This window comes from Cannabis sativa, chromosome X, assembly GCF_029168945.1.
Source record: "Cannabis sativa cultivar Pink pepper isolate KNU-18-1 chromosome X, ASM2916894v1, whole genome shotgun sequence".
Taxonomy (NCBI): domain Eukaryota; kingdom Viridiplantae; phylum Streptophyta; class Magnoliopsida; order Rosales; family Cannabaceae; genus Cannabis; species Cannabis sativa.
Window position 1 is genome coordinate 48683262 of NC_083610.1, and position 14240 is coordinate 48697501.

At 33.9% G+C, this 14240-nt stretch overlaps 1 protein-coding gene across 4 annotated transcripts; it reads right to left on the reverse strand.

Moving 5' to 3' along the window:
* Nucleotides 1–3844: 3844 nt before the first annotated feature.
* Nucleotides 3845–7057, reverse strand: LOC115724355 (probable protein phosphatase 2C 27). 4 transcript variants are annotated; one of them, XM_061105489.1, is made up of 6 exons: nt 6844–7057; nt 6688–6750; nt 5973–6174; nt 5220–5414; nt 4827–5032; nt 3845–4729 (listed from the first exon to the last, which is right to left on the reverse strand). In XM_061105489.1, the coding sequence occupies exons 3-6, from the start codon at nt 6168–6170 to the stop codon at nt 4111–4113; spliced, it is 1218 nt and encodes a 405-aa protein (XP_060961472.1). In that variant the 5' UTR covers nt 6171–6174; nt 6688–6750; nt 6844–7057; the 3' UTR covers nt 3845–4110. The 4 variants fall into 4 exon arrangements, with proteins under 4 accessions (XP_060961472.1, XP_030509566.1, XP_030509564.1 ...); XM_030653706.2 differs by having other exon boundaries at nt 6688–6998; XM_030653704.2 differs by lacking the exon at nt 6844–7057 and having other exon boundaries at nt 5973–6795.
* Nucleotides 7058–14240: the final 7183 nt, after the last annotated feature.

Sequence of the window (14240 nt, forward strand, 5' to 3'; positions counted from 1 at the left end):
TTTCTCTCACATACACGGGTTTGGGGATGGAGTTCGAGGCAGAAGCTGGGTCTGAGGTTCAGGGTCTGGGATTGGGGTCCATGTCTGGGTCTAAGGTCGGATTTGGGGTCTAGTTCTAGGTTCGAGTCAGGTCCGAGCTTGGGGCTGGGCTAGGGTTTGGGTCATGGGCCAAGTCCGTGTCCATTTTTGGGTTTGGGGCCAGGTCTCGGGGTCAAGACAGGGGCCAAAGCCGGGTCCAAGGTTTGGGTTTGTAGTCCAGGGTTCGGGCCCGAGGGCGGATACCTACAGAAGTTCAGGGGTGAAAGATAAACATTAAGGTGGTGTTTGGCTGGAGGTAATGAAATGTAATGGAATAAAAATGAAACAATTTTTATTCTATACTTTTTTTGGTTGCATTTTAAAGTAGGGATTTTTACTCCATACACCATATTATCTCAAAATTGTACATTTATACGGAGTAACAAAAATTTAAATTTTTTTATGTTTTCATTTGTATATTTTACATTTATATGGCCACGCTAATCTCTTCTTAGATACAAGTTTCAATTTTATTCATCTTTCATTGACTCAACCTTCACTATATATAGTCACGTTTACCTTCGATAACTATGGCCAACAACAACACTTTGAAAAAATTAATAAGCAACCATACAATTTCTTAGAAAAGGCTAGTACACATAAAGGAAATAGAATTATTGTACTTACCAAGCTAAAAGAAATGCTAGGTACCCACAAGACTCAAGAGAGCAAAGAAGAACTATGAACAAGAAAATAGCAAGAAGAATATACTCTGTTTTTTCTAGATGTAAAACAGAGCAACTCTTACTTATGGTACCTACATTTGTATATATATGTGTGTTTATATGGGCCTCATTGAATAGCAAGTGTAAAAAATAATTTTTAATCGATAACTAAAAACAACTAAACATGATGAATTTTTCTCTCATGCACTTAAAATAAGCCATTCTCATACACTTACTCCATTATTATACACATGATCAACTCTCATGCACTTTCTCTACTAGTACTTGCTCCACAATAAGCTTTAAAATACTACAAATGAATACTTCACATTTTCCAAGATAATTAATATCTTGCATGTTAAACTAGTTTGTGATATATGTTAGACTTTGGGATTATATTGGACTCTTTGGTGTGTGATACTAATGTGGTAGTTTCTTAGTTATTTTAATACATCTAACACTCATGTATTTAGATGCTAGTGTGGTATTATTTTTTGTTGTTTTGTAATTTAGTTTTTGAATTAATATATTGTAGAATTGATGTTATGTTGTTTTTTCGTTATTTTTTTATTGTTTGTAATTTATTTTAGGTTGGTGCAAAATGAGATTTATGTCTTGTTGTTTTTGAGTTGTTTGTTGGTTGTTTCACATTAGAATTATATAATGTGGGGTAAAAAAATTTCAAAAAATACTAAGAAACCTCGTTCGAAGTTATCTAAAGTTGATCCTAAAATAGATTTTGAAACGCATTGCGAAGAAGGGAATGGGTGATGTTGCAAAGCCATTTGGTTTTAAAAAAAGACCTCTTCCAGATAAGATTGAGTCTCGTAAGGCGAAGAGAACCAAATCTTCAAAATCTCTCAACGATGTAAGTTGGGTTCTGTTGTTTTTCGATTTTTTTTTTAGTTTTTTTTCTTGTTGTTATGTTTTTCGTTTGCTGTTTTGTGTTTCAAAAATTTTCCCCCTTGTTTTTTTAAGTTAACTTCGATTCTGACTTTAAGGATGAAGTTCTTAATTTGGAAGTGAAGCCTAAAGTTAAACCCAAAGTATGTTTACCTTGAATTTTTTCATTTTTTAAGTTGAAATTTTTTGATCAACTGTTGTTTTTCATTTTGTTTTTGTTTTACCTTTTTATATTCACGATTTTATGTTTTGTCTCATTTTTGTGTATATTTCTTTATGTATTTATCTTGATGTTGTTTTTGTGTTATTTTTTGGTTTTGTTTCTGCTATTAAACAGTTTGTAGCATTATTAGTCTTTTAGTGTTGAATTGGCTTTTTCTAAACAGTTGTTTTAATGTTTATTTTGAGTAATTTTCGTGCTGTTTAATTTAATTTCACGGTTGACAATTACTATAGTAATTTCATGTTTTGCAGATTGTTGTTAATATGTTGCTTGGAAGTTGTTTATCTTTTAAGTTGTTTATGTCTGGGTATTTTTAAAATGTTGTTGTTTGGTTTTTTTCTGATTTTTTTCTAGATGCTTAGATTATGTTTGTCTTTTTCATATTTTTGAAAATTATTTATTTAGTTGTTCGAATTTTTTGCTTATAATTTTTATTGTTATACCTACTTTCAGGTCCCTCCTAAGAGTTCAGAAAAGTTTGAAGACTTTGATATTCCCCCCCCAAAAAAAGTATGATTCAAAACAACAGAATACAATCCAACAGACAAATTTTTATAAAAGAAAATCAAACTATTTGATAAATTATTTATATATATAAAAAAAAAAGAATGAAAGAGCTATACTGCTAAAGCAGATGCACTGGTTGGTGTAGAAATTACAATCCGTAGAAAATACTGATTCTAAACGTTTTTCATCCTAATCCCCAAAGATATATAAATTTTAATAATCGTTCTAAGGCCATGATGTAAAATTGTAATAAATAATAGTCATCCAAACAAATCAACAATAACAAACATAATATAGGAAGATTAAGATAAACTTGAAACTTAAATCATCCAAGAAAAAAAAGTCACAAGCTTTATGGTTGAAATATTATGATAAAATTGGTTTAAAAAAAAAAGAAATATTATAATTGTCAGTGCATTGCGGGTTTGATGTAGAGTTTTTTTTTTCATAATAAAATGCAATTAGTTGATGTATAGGTTATTTTTAGTTATTTTAAGTTTTTTTTACAATATTGATGTGTTATTAATTTTTATATTAAAGTTAGGTTGTTATCTAGTTATTTATTTTTTGATATTTATATTCACAAATAATTAAAAAAACAAAAATATGCTTAATTTCATAAGTATATTTTTTTAGTTGAAGTCTAATTTATTTCTAATTGAGTAATTTCTTTTATTAATTTTAAAATTTCATTTTAGTTGACAAAATATTTTAATATATATTTAATCTATATATTAATATGAAATTATTCTCTAATGATTTTAAATCATGGTTTCATAATTTTATTCCACCAAAATTTGTTTATTTATTCCAGCAAAGTTATGGTTTCAGCTTATTTATTCTAAAACATTTAATTATTATTATTATTTTTAATGTTTTTTTAATTTCTTTTTAGGTTGTTGTTGTCCTATTTGTAAGTTGTTTTTTTTCTTTTCTGTTCACTTAATATGTTGATGCCGAATTAATTTGTATTTTGAAAGTTAGGTTATTATCCCGTTATTTTTGTTGTTATTTAGTTGTTTTTGTGTTATTATTGCGTTGCAAAAAAAAAGCCTAACAGGACAAAGCCCACTACGTCCAAACTTGCCACGTGGGGCCACTGATGAGTTTTGATGTTGTAATCCTACGTGTGTCAATCAACTTTGATGCCTTTACCCCCACTTTGCGTGTGGGTCTCACTTGCTCGCATATCCACATGTATAGCTCACTTTCTTATCCGCATTTGGGCTTTATTTCTACTGTAATTTTGTAAATAAAAAATTAGAAAGATAGTATTTTTGAAATAAGTAAAAAATATTAATGTTTATTTTTCCTTGTGATGATATGAATGTTTATTTTTAGAGCAACTTTTACAAAATAAGCTATATTTTAAAAATAGATCACAAATTGTATCTCCAATAGAGATTATCGAATAATAATAATAATAATAATAATAATAATAATAATAATAATAATAACAAAACCTTAGTTGGAAAAAGAAGGCAAATCTCAGTGTTCATGATCTCGTAGTGTAGAAAGAATAGTGAAATAGACTAACACAAAAATCAAACAATGCCCGGTTCTAAACTGCCAGTTGATATATCAAATCTTTCTCTCTCTCCGATGTACACCATATACAATAAAGAAAGAATAGATCTTATTTCCCTGAATCAATCATGACACGAAACAGAAGCAGTGGGCATAAGAAGAAGAAAAAAAGAATACCCCCCTTAACCAATTTGAACCCTTGTGTTGTTATCTGTACATGCCGGGTTTTAAACAGTTCCCTCTTGCATTGCTTTGCTCATCCAAGTCACACGAATTACAATCCAATACGCCCTTCAGTAAATTTAGACCTTCCAAAGATATACTCCTCCTCACTCGAGTTTGAGGTATCTCTATCCGAGGGGGAGGGTCGGGCGAAAAACAAATCACAATGACAGTCAAATTATCGCAAGTGTTACGCTTGAGTGCCTCCCTAACCAGCTCCCTAGAGCACCTTTCAGGATCGTTGTGGAGCATCAATTCCTTCCGCGCTATAGTAACAGCGCATTGGCTGCTCATTACATCCCATAGTCCGTCGCACCCCATTATTAAAAATTCGTCCTCCTCGGTCAAATGGGTCTCCTTCAATTCGGGTTCCGCACTCAGAGGACAGGCAGAACCTTTCGGGCCTTTCATATGCCAATCACCGAGCGCACGAGCCACTGATAATTGGCCATTGAGATAGCCATCATAAATGACCCCTCCAAGTTTCTCTATTCGCAGTTTTTCAGATGTGCAATTGGGTTTGTGATCGTTTGACATCTCAATTGCTCTACCTCGCCTCCCCAACACTGCTCTACAGTCCCCAGCATTAGCAATGATCATGGTCCTGCAAAGAAGAAAATACACATGTAAGCTATTGAAATGTTTTCAAGAGTGTCGTGTCAAGCTTACGCAATAAATGGCTTTGGGGCTAGCTAACTTACGTTCCGAAAATAAGGGCAGTCAATGCAGTGGTTCCAGAGGAGATATCAAGAGAGCTGGCATCCGCAAAAGCATAATCAGCTTTCAGAAAGGCACCCTTAATTGCTTTCTCCAAACATGTTGGGAAATGGGAGTCCTCCACTATGAATCTAAGGATGTTAGTTCGAACGAAGGATGCTGCATCCACACCTCCATGACCATCAAATACCTGCAATGCCCAAATATGTAATCCACAAATTAGAGTAGCTTAGCTATAAAGGTAAGTCAAAAAAATTAACAAGTATTTTTCATCATAATTCATCTGTCACAAATTTCTCAATTCCAGTAAAATTTTCATCTGTCTATGGTGATGCTTATGTACAGTACAGGTGATGGGATAGGAAAGAAAGATTCACCCCATAAAAGGCTCCAGGAGATGGGATCTGCAGTGTATTGCCTATATGTTCAACAAGACCGTCTATACATAAGTGTTCGTCCTCCATGTACTGTTTAGGTCCTCTTTCAGCACAACTTCCAGATCTGAAAATGGGCAGAAACCCGGATTTCTCATCAGAAGGCGAATTATTGGGAATTATCCCAACATCCAAAGTCTGGAGAAGAGTGAAAAGAAAAATGAGTTATGGAGTTATCATTTTTCAGTGCATTATAGCATCACAGAGTCTGGTGTGCATATAAACATGGAAATACAAATGCAACCATTTGGATTACATAGATGTTGAAAATAATCAATACAGTTTATCTTCCTACATAAATGCATAAATGCTCAAAAGGGCTAACAAATTAAAGGCCCTAAATAATATAAAGCTATTTCACCAAACATATAGTTTCATGCTTTGCTTCCTTCCTTCAAATATATGAAAGAACTTACTACAGAACTTACAACTATGTTTCAACTTTCAAGTGCAGATAGAGATATAACAATCCACCTAGCCGACACAATATCACTTCTATTGCAAAGAAGAAAATAAAATGTAATTTCTATAATGCCAAGGAAATTGTATCAACCATCAAGGGCAGGTGTGAAAACTGTTTCATGATCACCATGATGAAGTATTGACTAGTAAAATAATACCACGTGAACAGAAACAATAGCAGGAGCAGCTTATATTACAAATACAGTCTTCTAAATTGGCAATTCAAAAACTCACCAAATCAGCTGTTGCCAGCAGCCTTAAAGAGCTCATAGTATGCCGCACTAGATGTCGTGGAGGCTTCCCGTTAGTGTTCTGTTGTTTTATACCACTCAGATTCTCCGAAGCTTCGTCTTCCATGGCTGAGGCATTGTCCTTATGGTAGCCACCTTCTAAAAGTGTATATGGATGTGAAAAATCCATATCCGCAGCCATATTGCTTCCAAATCAAAGAGTTTACTTCCTTTATTATAAACTTCTTAAAGAACTTAACCGATTTCCAAATCAAGCAGCTTGTTATACCGTCAAATTAATAAAGATGTCGCTTCTATGTGGATTCTCACTTACAAACTCCAAATCCAATCTAAGAGGAATAGATTGTCTTTATCTATGTCTATGTAAAGCAAACCAAATAAATAACCCTAATGTTTCTGGTTCAGAATTCAATTCTTTGGCAAATCAAATAGCACACGAAACGAAACCCCCGAAAAATATTTATATATATATATATATATATATATATATATCTAAAGCACGTAACAAATTGAACAAGAAGCAGATCAAACTCAGAAACCCAGTTGTGTAAAATCGTAAAATCTTGAAATATTCGGAGGCCAAAATAACCCAAGATTCCAATTAGAAAATACGAGAGCAACGAAAAAAGATCACAATCGAATGGAATGTGCGAAAAGGGAGAGAAACAGTAATAATAAGAAAGTAGAAGATTTCTCACAGATGAAGATGGCGATTGACGATTGGCGACTCTTGTAAAGATGAATGGAAACCCTAGGATTGTCTGCCAACAGAACGGCGAATCAAAAGAGAAACGAAAGAAAAATGAGCGCTAAGCCGTTAGTAGTGGTAGTAGTGTATATGGTTGGTTGGTTACCGGCGGTTCCAGGTAATCCGGTGAATCTCGTCGCACGGGAAATGTGTTTGTTCTGGGATTGGTGCCGCCAGATCTTCCCAGCCCTTGGATCTCTCAGATCACTCAGATCAACGGTAAGATCCTCCTCTACATTTAAACCAAAAATTTTATAATGCACTCTTTTAGAAGGAATACACAGATATATCTTTATCTTTTAGTATCTGAACTAATTTTTCAGTCAAATTTTTTCTCATAGTCATTTAAATTATATTTATTTAAGACATCTTATCAAATTTAAAGAAATTCAATAAAGTTTGCATACCAAAAACTACGTTCAAACAGTGTGTTGCACGCATGACTATTTTATTTTATACACGTAAAATAGATTGTTCGAACATTGTTTTCTATATTGTAAATTATTCCGAATTTCTCAAAATTCTGTAGGATATCTTAAATAATTATAACGTACACGAATATAAAAAAAAAAGACTAAAAAATTCTTCTAGATGCTGAAATAAGTAGAGAGTGGATCATTATATTCTTTTTAAGTGATCTATTCACCCTATAATATATACTCCTTCAAAAGTTAAATTTAACCCATTTTATATTGCTAAAAATATTTTAAAGAGTTACACCTTCTGACAAAAAAAGATATCCATTGATAACAAGTAAGTACTCCTCATACTTAGGTGGCTTTTGGTTAGAGGTAATGAAATGGAATGGAATGAAAACAATTTTCATTTCATTCTTTTATTTGGTTGCATAATAAAATATTGGAAAGGCATTTCAATGGAATGTTCTTTCTACTATTTTGGTGGAATGACTATTCTATTTTAAAAAAGAAATAAAAGATCATTCCAATGTAAGAAGAAAATTTTTTTTAATGATTTTCTTATCAATTTTTTTATGCATTTTAAATTTTATTCAATTCTCATTCCTATTCCTATATTTTTATTCCTCTCAACTAAACGCTACCTTTACTTCTTTTCATAAAAGGCTAAAAATAAAAATTTTACAGACATTAAACTTTATGCTATCAAATATGATATTGTTAACCAAACAAATTAAATATATAAGTATATAAATTGAAAATTCCATAAAAAAAAGAACAAAAAGAAGAATGATCCAAAAATAATATAGTGGAAAGAAAATATAGAAAGATAGAAACTCTAAAAAGCAAATACAAAGTAGACAAAGAATAAATAAATGATTGTTCTTATAACATATAAGCAGGGCCGGTCTTGAGTTGAAATGAGTTATGGGCAAAAATAAAATTTTGGGCCCTTACTAGAAAGATAAATAGTATTTTTGTGAAAATTATTAAAAAAAAATAAGTATATTTTTTAAAAGTTTTTTTTTATTTGGGTCCCTAAAATGAGTGGGCCCTAAGCGCGGGCCTAGCTCCTTATAAGTAGGAGAAATAAGAGTACTCATTACATGTAGAATTGGAGAAAAAAATAACTATTTTTTTTTATTTAAAAAAAAATATATAAAAAATAAAAGAAAAACATTAGAAAAATCGATTTGAACTTGTATTAAAATTACTAGCTTACCTTTAAAAGTTGGGCTAAAAACAAAAACATAAAATATGAGTTTTGGATATTAAGGGAGCGCTTGATAATACTTTTATATTTTTTTAAATTACAAAAGTGAAAGTAAAATTTTTATTTTTAAAAAACAAAAATGTGTACAATAACCACTTTTATCTTTTATTTTAAAAACAGAAAATAAAAGTGTGTTCAATAACTTTTATTTTCATTTTTATTTTTTGATTTTATTTAAGTCGAGTTTAGGTCCGGGTTTGGGGCTGGAGTCCGGGAATGAGGCTGAGGCTGATGTTCTGGTCCCATGATTCAGGTTGGGGTCGAAGTCTAAAATATTAATTAAGAAAAAAAAATTGTTTAAAAAATTTTGAAAGTGATTTTTTTATTCTTAATTAAAAAATTGAAAAGTAAAAACAGTTTTATAGAACATGTTTTTAGAATTTTTTTTTTTAATTACAAAAACATAAAACTAATTAAAAAAATTGTTAACAAACGATATTAAATACCATAAAAAAAAACTCTAAATGTGAAAAAATATCATAAAATGGTGCTAAACTTATAAGTATCATATTTTTTGATAACTTTATTATAAAATCTCATATTTTATGTAATTTTCACTTTCATGAATTTATACCAAGTTATATATGCGGCTACGCCATAGGTACACTATATGATACATTTCATTATTAGAGTTTTTATTGTTTTATTTTAATGACCACATATATGTATATATATTTAAAAATTAAAAATAAAAAAAAAATTCCAATAACTCTTATTATTACTACTATATATTGGATTTCCTTGACATGATTGAGCAGAGAAGCTAGAAATATTGAAACAGAAAACAAAAAGAGAAAGAAGCTGAAAGAAGATGAAGCAATTCATTAATGGCCAATAATACACAACATGTTTTATATACACCATTACAATCAGACAATGCTTAACAGAAACAGTTAGGAAATTAGTTAGAAAAGGACAGTTGGACAAACTAAAACCAACTAACTCCTAACTGACTCTTAACAAACTCAAGCCAACCGAATTCACTCTAACATGCCCCTTCAAACTTACAATTTGAACAACTGTTAATTGTAAGTTTGTTTTGAAAAAGAGCAAAACGAGAGCTTGAAATAGCTTTGGTTAAACCATCTGCAACTTGATCGAATGCAGGAACACGTTTGACTTCAAGTTGCTTTTGTTGCACCTTCTCTCGAACAAAATAGAGATCCAATTCGATGTGTTTGGTCCTGGCATGTAAAACTAGATTTAATGTGAGAATGATAGTGCTGAGATTATCACACCAGACCACTGGAGGCTTAGGAAGGTGAATATGCAATTCTAAAAAACAGAGAATGAAGCCAAGCAATTTCAGCAGCAGTGATTGCAAGGCTTCTGTACTCGGCTTCAGTACTAGAGCGTGAAACAGTGTGTTGTTTCTTGCATTGCCAGGTAATTAGATTGCCTCCCAAATAAAGCATAAAGCCAGAAGTGGATCTCCTATCGTCTGGATTTGCTGCCCAGTCAGCATTACAGAATCCAGTGAGTTCAAAACTTGTAGGCCTGGTGAGATGCAAACCATAGTCCAGAGTGCCTCCAATATACCTTAAGATTCTCTTGACAGCAACCCAGTGAACTTGCAAGGGATTGTGCATAAACTGGCATACTTTGTTAACATTGTATGCTATTTTTGGTCTGGTGATAGTGAGAAACTGGAGGGCACCAACCACAGATCTGTAAAGCTGAGGGTCTTCAACTAAATCACTGCCATAAGCAGAGAGCTTGAGACCACTTGTCATAGGTGTGGAAAAGGATTTAGCACCCTGCATCTTGGCCTTGCACAGTAGATCCTTAGCATATTTAGTTTGACATAAATGCATACCCTCTGGTGTGTGAGAAACTTCAATTCCAAGGAAGTAATTCAGTTGGCCTAGGTCTTTAAGAGAGAATTGTTCATTGAGGACAGTGATGATGTGAGAAATTTGTGCTTGGTTGCTGCATGTGATTATGATATCATCTACATACACAAGAATAAGTGTTGTAGATGAGTTTGTGAGGTGAATGAACAATGAATGATCAACCTTGGATGAAGTAAAGCCAAGTGACAGTAAGGACTGTTGCAGTTTCTCAAACCAAGCCCTATGAGCCTGTTTTAGCCCATATAAAGTTTTGTGAAGCCTGCAAACTAAATGTGGTGTAGATTTGTCTTCAAACCCAGGTGGTTGAATCATGTAAACTCCCTCTTGCAAATCACCATTGAGGAAGGCATTGTCCACATCGAGTTGCTTTACTGTTCAATTGTGAGCAAGGGCCAATGTGAGAACAACTCTGATAGTAACTAGCTTCACAATAGGGCTAAAAGTCTCTGTGAAGTCAAAACCAGGTTGTTGGTGAAACCCTTTGGCAACCAACCTGGCTTTTGAACTTGTTAATAGAACCATCAGGGTTTTCTTTAATTATGTACACCCATTTGCACCCAACATGTGTTCATCTAGCTGGTAATGGTACAAGAGTGTAGATACCATTTCTTTTCAAGGCAACAATCTCTGTACCCATAGCATTGTTCCAGTGCTTTTGTTGCAAGGCTTCTTTCAATGTAAGTGGTTCTCTACTCACCATGTAAGTTTTTGGCTTGGAGATACCAGATTTGGATCTGGTTTTCATAGAGTGAATACTTAGGAATGGGATTAACAGGAACACTGCTAGTAGCAGTAGGTTGAAAGACATGAATTGCCTCTGTAGGAATGGGCACAGTGATTGTAGATTGAGTGACATCCTCAACAGGAGTACTGATATGGAGAGATGGCTCACTGGTGCTAATGTCAGCAACAATCTCTTCAGATTGTTGCTGACTGGTGTCACTTTCAGCTGGAATAGCTTGCTCTGGTTGAGGTTCAGGTTGAGGATGGCTTGGAAAACCAGGTGGAGAGACAAGATGACTAGGACCAGGTTGGGAGGAGAAAACATGTCCTGTAGTAACTGCATTGGGTGGCCTGTAGGGTTCAAAAGAGGGACCAGGAATGTGACCACAGGTGATACATGTGTCAGTTGTTGATATAGTGGTGCATGGGACAACAGATTGAGCATGAGGGAAAGAATTCTCATCAAACACAACATCTCTTGAGATATAAAATCTCCCAGATGCATCAAGACACTTATAGCCTTTATGATTAAGGCTATAGCCAACAAATGTACATGGAGTAGACTTGAACTCAAGTTTATGCTTATTGTAAGGTCTAATATTGGAAAAACAGCTACAGCCAAAGGTTTTAAGTGTAAGATAATATGGTTTCAGGTTGAATAGAACCTCAATGGGGGACTTGTTGTCAAGAACAGGTGTAGGTAACCTGTTGTGAAGGTAGACAACAGTCCTAAATGCCTCAGCCCAGAATTCGAGTGGCATGGATGCATGAGCAAGGAGTGTTAGAACATTTTCCACTATGTGTCTATGCTTTCTTTCAGCTAAACCATTTTGCCAATGTGTTGTTGGGCAAGGGTGTCTATGAATCACTCCTAATTGGTTCAGAAAAGGTGTGAAGGATCTATACTCCCCTCCCCAATCTGTTTGCAAGGATTTAAGTTTGGTTCCTAGCTGAAGCTCAGCTTCAGCTTTGAAAAGTTGAAACATTTTTAGAGCTTCAGACTTATTCTTTAAGAGATAAAGCCAAGTAAACCTAGAATACACATCCATAAAAGTGAATATAATACTTGTTATACCTGAAGTTCGGTAAGCACATCAGAGGAGGACACATGTCAAGCTGGGAAGAACTCAAACATGCAAACGACAAGTATGCTTAGCATGGAACAACTCGTTGGAAATATAATTCGCAGGGTATGTTTATAACTCGGCTGGCTAAATAGCCTTCTGCGAGACAGAAATGTACGAACTGTTAACTTATGTATTGACGAGAAACCATGTGGGTACACACGTTAACGACGAGGCTTCAACCTCGCTGCGTGAAAGAGAAAGCGACAGCACTAAAAATACTTAGCGTATATTATACAATATACAAACTGAGTATAGATAGTATGACGAGCCAAGATAATAGACGGCGAGGCGTTTATCTCGCTAGAAGATGGTGTGCATGCGAGGAAGATCCTCTCGACACCAGAGAGTATAGTTATCAGAGTTAAGACAATTTTATTCCCGAGAAGCCAAAATGACAAGTAACTGCTCGCTATCAATCTTGGCTCCCTTCTCGGCGAGGCATACCTATGAGATAAGGCTTACCCTATATCTTTAATTACGCGTTCATCTTGGCCCAATAAAAGTGGGATATTCACAGCTGTGTAAAAACCTCATTTATTTAGCTTGATTTGTAATCAGATCCCACAATTTTAGAGATAATGACTGTAAATATATTTTGGTCAGCTTTGTAATTAACTTGTACTATGCAATTATAAATAGTGGCAAACAAGATCAAAGAAGGGGGACAGAAAAAATTCTTATACGGGAGGCCCTAAAAAAATACTCAGAAATCAGAATAAGATTGACTCGTGAACTATGCAGAATTTCAACTGCAAAACCACGTAAAAAACCCGGTGTTCATACTTTATTTTTATATAGCTTTTATTATTTCTGTGTTGGATTATCATCGTGAGACTCAAATTTAGTTAACGAAAATCTGCGTTAACAGTCGAGCGACTAAAGATCATAACCCTCTTCCGCGAGAAGAATGGACACTTTGGTTATCTCGAGAGGGAGCGAGTCGCAAGAGTACAGAAGACAATTACTCTGGTAAAGCAATTGTGTAAAAGAATTGCGACATGAGTAGATATCGGCCCACTGTGGTTGCCATATCAAGCTGTCGCGTGGAAAGCAGGACGTTAACCAGTAGCAGTCGAAGACAAAGAACTAAAACCAGGATTACTCTACCTGGAATCCTGGAATACGTCAGGGATCGACCTTGAATATTGAAACAATTGTGGGATAATGTTGGGGATTGACCCCGGACATCAAAACCTGTTTTATCAAAACCAGGTGCTCCTAGAAGATTGATAAAATAAGAAATTGAACTGAGGAAGTTCTTTTGAGATTAATGATTGTAAATCACATTACTGATGAAATATTTTGAATTCCAGTTGTGAATAAAATAATCATTTCTTTCAAACAAGTAATTACAAAGCGTAAATCCTTTAAAATTACTTGAGGGGCATATATGTATGACTAACCGAAATTGATCTGGAAATACATAGTACAATGCAAACCCATAGTTTCAAAAAAAAATTGAAAACTTTTTAAAAGGGCCTCGACCAAACCTTTTTGACGGAAGAGGGGTCGAACTGTTATAACTCCCTGACCAAACCTTTTCGACGGAAGAGGGGTCGAATCGTTATAACGCCTTGATCAAACCTTTCTGACGAGAAAGGGATCAAACAACTGTAATTTTTGATTTATAACCTATCTGACGAGAGAGGAAAATCAAAAGTTATGACTAGCGCATAAAGCTGAATACTAATGGTTTGCGCTAAGGGAAAGTATTAAACGAGATGTCAAAATGTCTTTAAAAAATACTCAAACCCAACACGTGGATAGAAATTTTAACTACTCATATAAGCAATGAAAATATATATCAGATGACAAGTTCATTAGAAATATATTTGAATATGCTTAAAATATGAATATTTTGATGATCGCGAGATGGAATTGATGACGGCTCGCAGACTGAGGAACGAGTAGATAAGTTGCTCGCACGTAAAGTAGGAAATTAACTACTTAAAGTCGGAAGAAAGGAAAGTCATTGGAAACCCCTAATAAACTTTATGCATGTGATAGTTTATATTGTGAATAAAATGCAAGCAAACATCCGCATAATAAAATTCATACTTAAAAGTGCGAGGCATTAAAAAAGCAAAGTTGGCCATCTAACCTTGCAAATC